This window comes from Mya arenaria, chromosome 16 (assembly GCF_026914265.1).
Source record: "Mya arenaria isolate MELC-2E11 chromosome 16, ASM2691426v1".
In the NCBI taxonomy this organism is placed as follows: Eukaryota; Metazoa; Mollusca; class Bivalvia; order Myida; family Myidae; genus Mya; species Mya arenaria.
The window spans coordinates 39,627,970-39,637,420 of NC_069137.1; the positions used below are offsets into that span (position 1 = coordinate 39,627,970).

At 34.4% G+C, this 9,451-nt stretch overlaps 1 protein-coding gene across 1 annotated transcript; it reads left to right on the forward strand.

The window, feature by feature from the left end:
- LOC128221629 (uncharacterized) lies at positions 1–4,180 on the forward strand. The gene is made up of 6 exons (XM_052930234.1): positions 1–46; positions 342–476; positions 702–770; positions 1,795–1,881; positions 2,769–2,899; positions 3,794–4,180. Exons 1-6 carry the CDS (start codon positions 1–3, stop codon positions 4,064–4,066), a joined length of 741 nt encoding a protein of 246 aa, XP_052786194.1. The 3' UTR covers positions 4,067–4,180.
- The last annotated feature ends 5,271 nt before the right edge of the window (positions 4,181–9,451 follow it).

Here is a 9,451-nt window from a genome sequence, read left to right on the forward strand (position 1 = left end):
ATGACAAATTATGAGTTCTACCAAGCTGTGAAACCCTACATCGATGGTGAGCTATGATTTCTTTTTATTCTTTAACGTAATGGACATAAAAAAAATCTTGACCTTTGAAATGTAAAATGTTCATTGTTATATTAACAATAAGCGTAAATGAATAAAATATACTTTTTTGGAAATATCATTGCAATATTGTGTTTACACAGTACATCGTTGCTCGTTAATGACGAGATGGCAAAGTTATTTTAAACTTTATTTTGTGACAGAGACCTTTGCATTAAGTTCTTGGTGTAATATGCTACAGACACGAATAGATGTAGTTAACATAATAAACCTTTACTTTACAGATGAAGTGGTTGAGTATACAGGCATTGCCGTAACCGACGATGGTCACGTCATAAATCTTCCAGGAGGTCCGAACAATGAACTTGACGTGGAATACCTCATGGAGAAAATGGGACTTTTGGACGACGGTGAATCCGGTAAGATTTGTATTACACTAAATGCAAAATGCATTCATTCACAGTTTAACTCCAATAACATAAAGTTTGATTACATAATTATGTAAAATAAGTGTCTCTGTTAAACCATCATACACATAATTGTTTGTCAATCATCTGCAAAGGTCAGCTGTAAGTACACTTGTCAATACTGCAAACTTCACTATTTTACATAACAATTTTGTTAAATCTTACATTTCAATGCAGCCGACTCTGAAGAAGAAGACAGCACCCTAAACCCTCTACAGCGCTTAGGGGCTCGCGCAAGTTGTAGATGTAAGAAGATGAGCTGTACATGTTGTACGACCCATACATTCAGCGTAAAAGTCGTCTTTCGCAAAATCAAGTTTACTCTCAATGGTAGGGACATTTGTTTGATTTACATTGCTTTGACTTTGCGAGAAGTCATTTTGCTAATATTTGCGACCCTTCCCTGTCGCAAATACAAAACCTACAAAATAAAGGATCTCGCGAAATTAAGTCACTCTTCAGTATATAAATTCATCTAAATTCTTACAGCAAAATGACTTATATGAAATACTAGTATTCTAGATCTTAGGGAACTGTCAGAAACAAATGCGATTTTTGTAATGTAAACCATTCAGCAGGCTACATATTTTAAAATGACACTCTTATTTCAAATCAATACATATACATGTATAACAAATATAATTTTGAGTGATAAACTTTTAACTACTTACTTAATAATGCATTGATAGAAAAAAAATATCTTACTGACAACAGGACTGTAACCGTGTATTTAAAAGCTAAAAAATCATAAATATGAACGACTGGTAAGTGCTACTGTAATCTACTATCAGCTCAAGGTAGAAATACCTGCAGCTTTCTTTCAAATTAAATTCGATAGCTTTCATAAGAACCATTAATTTCGACATTTATTTGTCCTTTTTGATATATTAAAACAATTGTTTTAATAGTGGCTAATCGTATTCGGGAGTGATAGTGCCTCTTTAATTAGCTTAAGGATTATCTTTGACTTTCGAGAAACTAGGGACTGTTTTTTAGGAATGAGATTTGAATTAACGAAATAACTCCTGAATCCTGTTCAGCTTAAGAAGTTTCGATACATTTGGGCCTTTTAACATTTCGAATGGTTTTGTTTGCATTTATTTATATGCAAAGTAGCGAACCAGTATGCTATGGGTCAGTGAAGTTATTTCATTGTGAAATTAACCAATTGAGTACTGGCTGGCAATTTGCATATAATTTGTTACGTGACTCGTCAACCTGCCTATGGTTTGCAGCTGAAATTGCTCATTTATTTATTTTTTACCTCTAGGCTGTATGACTGTCGAATACAATCGTGGAAAATTCACTTTGGAGTTCGTCCTTAACAAGCGTCGGATGTACAGAAATGCCGTCAACTGTAAGTTAGATACTATGTTGTTTACTCTTCAGCGTAGTAATTTCGTTATAAGTCACCTCGGACTGGTTCTAGATTATATTTGTTTTTGCCCTTACACAGTATAGTAATTTTGTGGGTTTTTTTCCTTTCTGCCTGGATCTAGGTTAAATTTGTATGTACCATTTTAAAAGTAAAGTAATTTAATTCATGGTTCTTTCTGACTAAATCTAGGCTACCTATGCTGCTACCTTTTCACAGTCTAGTAATTTCATTCTTATCCATTTTGATTGGATCTAGGTTAGTTTTTTTGGTACCTTTTCGCAGCATAGTAATTCCATTGGATCTAGGTTGGTATTTTCTAGTCCTTCTGTTAGTTGTTGAACATGAAACTGTGCGTAATCAATTTTGCCAGAATTACACTGTGTCTTTAGTGAAAAATCTCATTCAACTGTCCTGAGATGTACCACGCTTTAGAATTGAAAGAACGTGTATGATATCTAAATTACAATATTGAACAGTTCACTTAAGCATGTCCCTCGTCAGTTTTACTGTAACCGGTCAGATTGTAGCCAGGGTCTACAGCGGACTGGATGCCATAAATAGTGTCAGTATTTAACAATATGTTCTGTGAGGTGTGTCCACTGTCGATTGCACTATAGTGTATAAAACTGTATGGTATTAAAATAACCAAGATTATCCAATATATCGCTATCCGTTCAGTAAGTAATGTCCGTCGGCTGTGTTACGGTGTACCCGGCCTGAAGGTATGGTATTAAAATAACCAAGATTATCCAATATATTGCTATCCTTTCATTATGGAATGTCAGTCGGATGTGTTACGGTGTACCCGGCCTGAAGGTATGGTATTAAAATAACCAAGATTATTCAATATATTCCTATCCTTTCAGTAAGGCGTGTCCCTCGGCTGTGTTACCGTGTACCCGGTCTGAAGTTAGCATCGGTCTGCTTGGAACTGTATGGAATCGACATTGCTCAGAGGAGACTCTGTGCAAAACTTGTTGGCACGGTGGACCTTAAGGTATCGTAGTAATATGAATAGTATAGTGTAATCATATAACCGTTATAATTAAGTGTTGACCGCTACTGTGTTAAACATTCGGAACGCCCTTAGCAATTTTTCATCGGAAACAGCCTCGGATGTATACGAAAGGTTTACAATATCAGAAATTATTTATCTTTGCTGCAATGTTATTTGCGATGGAAAATGGGGCCGACGTGTTTCAAATGTTGACATAAGCGTGCTTGTAAACATTGTTTCATAATGCCTTGGCTATAATTGTTGATTTTGTAACACACATAAAACAACACTGTTTATGGATCCTTGCTAGAGGCCTTATATTAACCAAAATATAAAATAGTGAAGCCTGCTAACCTGATGAAATCATGGTAAAATATGAAGGTCAATACAAGCGCATCACTCATATGTTGTTTAAATGATTGAATCAGGCAAAATGATATTGTAATTAGTACTTTTTATGTTTCAACTGAAAGCGGACGTGAAATGACTTATTTGACGTGTTTCATAGCCAAGCTTCTTTGTATTGTTAGTTTTATCTATGTCCTATATAATCTTTGTTTGCATACACACCCGTGTTCAAATGCTACTTAAATTGGCTCTATTGTTGACATAATACTATCTTAGTAGGACACTGTTTGAAATAAGTTGTGTCTCTAAATTAGTGTCTGTTACGCTTTGTACTTGAATCTATGATGAGGGTCGTCCATGTGGTTTTGACTACTTTAGTTGACCATGTATTTTACACATACGTTCAAAGTAGGACGCCGTTAGGATACAACTTGTGTCTCTTATTTGGTGTCTGTATTGTTTTATCTTGAACCTCTTATGAGGGTCGTTTATGAAGTTTCAATTGTCTTTGGAGTTAACATTGTATTCTAAAATTTGAAATTTTAGGTAAAAAAATTCAGAGTGAACTTCAAACTTGGATGCGTAAGTATACCAATCCTGAAGAACGCAGAGGGGCTTTATTTGGGACAGGATGGAGCTGAGATGCAGAATGATTACCCCATTAATGATGACGTTGCAGATTTGGCTGGAAACGACGATATGATGAGATACGAAGCTGATGACGTAGACATGTCATCTGATGACGTCAAAAAGCCGGAAGATAAACTGATTGCTCTATTCATAACCGAGCTCTGGAAATCTCTGACTAATATGGATTAATAAAGGACACTCATAATTCTATTTATATATGTATATTCACTGTTTTGAAACTAGTTTAATATATATGTATGAATGTAGACTTTTGTAAGAAGTAGACTGTTTAATACACATATATCAAAACTTCTGAGCAATAAACAATTGGCATACATATATGGTTATTTATTGACTTTCTCTATACTGAAATGAAGATACAACAAATTTATTAGACGGATGGTTGTATTCGACTTTAGTAAGTTATTGCAGTTTCAAAAACCAATGCAAGTCAAATACGACCATCCAAATCAAAATGTAATACTATTAACCACTTTATTATATACATAACTTTTAAATCCTATACAAAATAATACATATCATTCTTATCACGAAATAATGTTTGTTCCAACGTCATTTTATCATCGCGCAATGATATTAACGAACGCGTTGTTAACATTTAAATGTCTTCAGCGCTCAAAGTTGCAAGGATACACTTATGTATGTGTAACAAGATTTGAAACACTGTTTCAGCTGTACTTGTTTTATTAAATATTTATGCAACAAGCTGCAGAAACAAGCTCAGAAGCAAAAAGTTGAAACATAAACCCGGTTTAATAGCACTGGGTAAACGCCAAAGACATAGAACATAAAATCACAAACAAGAAACAAAGAAGAACAGCACAAAACTCCACAAACAGCACAGTGCATACAATCTATATATAGAAACAAGGTATGTTTATCAAGAATTGTTAGGTACCGCCTTGGAACGGTCAGTAAAATGTAAATTTACTGGGGGGTTAAACCAGTTTATGTGCATAAACCTTACTCCTATCTCATCAATCCTTAATAAAGATAAACGCAAAAGGTAAACCTTATCAAAGTATGCATTAATTTGAGGAAACTTATCAATAAAACAAATAAAATAAACGTATAGGTATACCCTAAGTACTCTATGATTAGAGATCCCAACTCTATCTACAGACGGAGGGATATTACACGAGCACATCATAAATTGTTTCACGTTTAGAAGTTGACAACGATGTCGTAAATCACATTGTTAACTTTAACACAGTTCTGAACAATCGCCTCATTGTTCTGTACAATATGCAGATATTTTGGGACGAGTACACAGTTTGGTAAAGCATGTCTAACGGCATATATCTAGTTTTTTTAGCTGTGTAATCGTCCAACTGTATCCCGAATTATACAGAACAATGTTAAATAACCTATTTATTCTATACCTTAATTATTCCAAATAGTTTAACTTTGATAGCGTTGATATCAGATTTTGATATCATTTTGATGGTTCTTTTGTAAACAAACAAGAAAACATCATGGTCAATAAAGAGGATTTATATCACACATTTTGGTCCTTATCGTAGGTTTAACACGGAACTTGTGAGTTGTACGGATAAGATACAGGATTTTGTAGAATAACATTTCTTAATTTCATTTAAACGTGCGAGCAACTGCGCAGTCTGAGCTCACCTGACCGTAACGACCTTTGTCCAGGCGGGTTCTGAGAGTGCTATTCATTCAGTTCATCTGTTCGCGCCAAACAGAAAATTGAATTCTTGTTAATATGTAACCCTCATATGTGTTGGTCGTTTCTTTAAATGTACGCGCGTGCGTCCGATACAGAAATAAATTGAATGATCACGTTGTGAAAATTGTGAGTCTATGATTGGACGTATAACTTAGGAAAAGAATAATACTTGCTTTGGGGAGACGTTATTTGTCGGAATATGTCTATATTGCACTAGGTGAAATACAAATTAATGTATTGTTTGCAGATGCATGATGCATATATAATAAGAACAGATATGCAGCCCTGAGTTTCCAAAACATTCTAAACTATTCAAAAGCTAACTCAGCTAATTTTATCATTTTACAGCACATTATTATCTTTAATAATTTAGAACACTAATTAGGATAAATTACTGATAAATTTGTTACGATTTTTAATAACATGAATTATGTTCAATGAAGTGTTAGGTCAATAATTGAAACTAAAGATGTTTGAAAGAGAATACAGATTACTGAGTAATAGCTCGAAAATTAAACAAAAATACTCTTTTTTTGCATTTTTAAATTCCTTGATAAGATATGACATACGAATGTTGGTCAAGAGTGATAAGAAATAAAAACAAAATCAAATTATGAAAAACATCTGGGTGTAATTGTGTTTCCTTGCCACTAGCGGATCCATAGGGAGGCGGCGTACCTGGCGCATCCACCCCCCACCCCTCCACAAATCATCCACGTTTATTTTTTTATTTCTATATAGAAAAAAAAACGCAATAAAATACGCCCAAAAAGCACCATTTTGGATTAGAAATTGCTTAAAAAATTTCTAAGGGGAGTACGTGCAAACCCCACTGCCAACACTGAACCAAATGAATTAGAATTCTGAGGGAACTTAGCTCTAAAACATGCCCTCTCTTAAGCCAAATCCTGGACCGCCCCTGCTTTCCGTTTACATTGAGTAAATACTTGAGAATGTCTTTGTTGAACTATTATACTACTTCAGATGATGAAAAAGCAATTTGGTGCAAAGAGTTGTTGCTCCAAATACTATAATTTCAATACCAGGCCCTTATCTATCGATACATCTTAAGCCACTTAAAACAGGATTTAGAAGTTTAGCTTACTATTTTTGTTTTAGTAAGATTTGTGTTACACTTACATTTTCAGAGTTTTTGACATTTCAGGAAAATTTGTATGCTTTTCACAATTAACTAATTTTCCTTTAGTAACACGAGCATCAAATATAAAACTATGGCTGAATACAATAAGGTTCTTAAGCTTGTTACGCTGAAATTTCGAAATAATGGGGCCAGCTTTTCTGAATTGGCGTTCAGTCGAACGCCGTTGGCTCGCACTCGCTTGGCCCGAATTACTCGTTGGCTCGAACTAGATGTAAATGACCGACTTATTTATACTAAAGATAAGCAATCCCGCTTGGCTCGAATATTTCGAGGCTCCAATTATTTTCGCCGGTCCCTAGGAGTTCGAGCCATCGGGGTTCGACTGTATGTTTATTGTATACATTTATATAGATGTAAGCAGATGCTACTTCTAGAGTAATTGTGTCCTCATTAAGAATCGTTCGTGTCCATCTTTTTGAGAAGTGCAATGAACTCCAATATTCAGTGGTGTTGTATGATGTCATCGGTGGTACTAAAGCCGTTTACAGGAGCTTAAGTATAAATCGATGTGATTTTAAATAAAGATAGAATAAATATCGTTGATATATGTGATTTCACTAATGATACGGCAAAGCGGATACACTGGTAGGTGATAGATAAAATAAATATATACTGGTATGGATATTGTATATATGATAAATCAAGATTAGATTTCGAGTACGTAATTTACGTCTATATTAGGTTATATCCGCATTTGTTAGATGAATACATTTATAGTGAGCACTATTTTTGCAAACCACAGTTTATAAATATTATACACTTCGGGCTCGGTGCCATCACAAGTACAGAGTCAAGCTTACAAGAGTACATATCCGCACATAAATAGCAAAATATATTTATAATTGCTGCAAGTCATTGGGAGTGTTAAAACTAAGATTCTGAGGGTTGGAACCCTTCAACAAATGTTCATATATGCTCAAACATTGTCTTTGAAGTCCGCGACTTTAAAGAGCGTTAGTAAGGCGACCCAACAAAAGGCTTAATGGTCAAGTGAGTCTTATGTCTGTGTATGAGTCCGAATTTGGATACATTTCACACAGTGTTTATAAGCATGTTCAGCTTTGCAAAACTTTAATGCAAATAAGTACAGACGCATTGTAATCATGGGTAAGGACTAAGCATCTATAAATAATAATATATGTCATGTGTTCCCGTTCCGGATAGAAAAATCAGACCCTAGGGCACCTGCCTTGCCAGGTAACGAGGCTTGCCGACGCAGCGTGCCCGAGGGTCGGTTTTTTTTATCCGGAACGGACACAAATGATAGATATTTTTTCTAGCATACCTTAAATTACATTTTTTGTGAAGAAAATACATAAGAAAGCGAGTTTTTGTACATTTCACCAAAAAGCGCGTGCGATGATGTTTACTGACGTCATGACGCGCAGTAATTTGTATTCACTGCATACGTCAATTAGTTCCTTCGCTATCACGTCTTTTAAGGGTTATTTTGTTTTGTTTTTAAGGAATACTTTTGTAAAGTTAATGTTAATGGAACTCATCTATTGAAATCTCATAACTATGGTTACATTAAGTGTTTAATAAAAGAAATTGAAAGTATTACGCCACAGCACGTGCCAGATGGAGTTTTCTTGCACGGCTGAATTTACCGGAAATGCCTATCCGGTGTGCTAGAATTAAGATGTAGGCACATTTTTAGCGTAACTCGTTTAAGTATCTTATTATTTCGCAATATTACATACATAAATATGATTTTGTAAAATATATTTTTTTTATTTAATATCTGAAATATGATTTCCCTTTAAAGCCTCAAAACTCTCTAAAAATAGAGTATTACACATGTTTTACCTAATCAAAAATGTTTGCTGAACTTGATTCTGTAATAACGACTTAAGATGCTTCGAGAAATTGGGGCAAGGCAATTTGTAAACATTGGTCATGACTTAGCATCTTTTGATCACGATCAACCCATGTCTTCGTACATAAATACTCATACGACAGGAGTGAACGACACTTGATCGGTAAGGTACAAGAAGCAGGATTTGATACAAGTGTTTTCTAAATAAGTGTAATAGAAACCCTTTGCATTGCTTAAGATCGAAATCGACATCATTATTTATTAATTGATTGCTCGATAAATATTTAGTGTTTACCTTATTCTCAATGTATAGGTCAATGACATATTCACTAACTACTTTGTCCAAATAATAAAACATCCCAATTATTTTCACTGAAGTTTTTCTTTTTAACACTTTCTGAACAATAGTATTTTAACTTTATAGTATTGTTTATGTTTGTGTGTAAAAACAAATGAACCGTTCAATGGAAATATCTTAACTCTTTTTGGTCTGTACCAATACTGTCTAAAAGCGGGCGGTAACACTACGCTCCAAAACTCATGAAGGGCTGGTCATATTATTTCAATATCTTATACATTTTGTTTTGTTTTCGTTTGTTCTTGGTACCAATATTTTCTGGTCCTACTTTTATTTTCTGCTGCACCATATGAGAAAAGATAATGATGCACTCTTTTTCCCCAATACGCAGTACCACAACTAATACAGTTGTTTAAATTTACGGAAAAATAATGAATAGATATAGAAAACAATGGTTATTATGAAGGATACCGTGTTCAGTTTAAAAGATGGGTGCAGAAATCATGATATTTCAACCTGATAAGACGATAGTTAGTCTCGTTTTATCGTTCAGGACCACCAGTCATTAAAATTTTGTGCATTTTAGC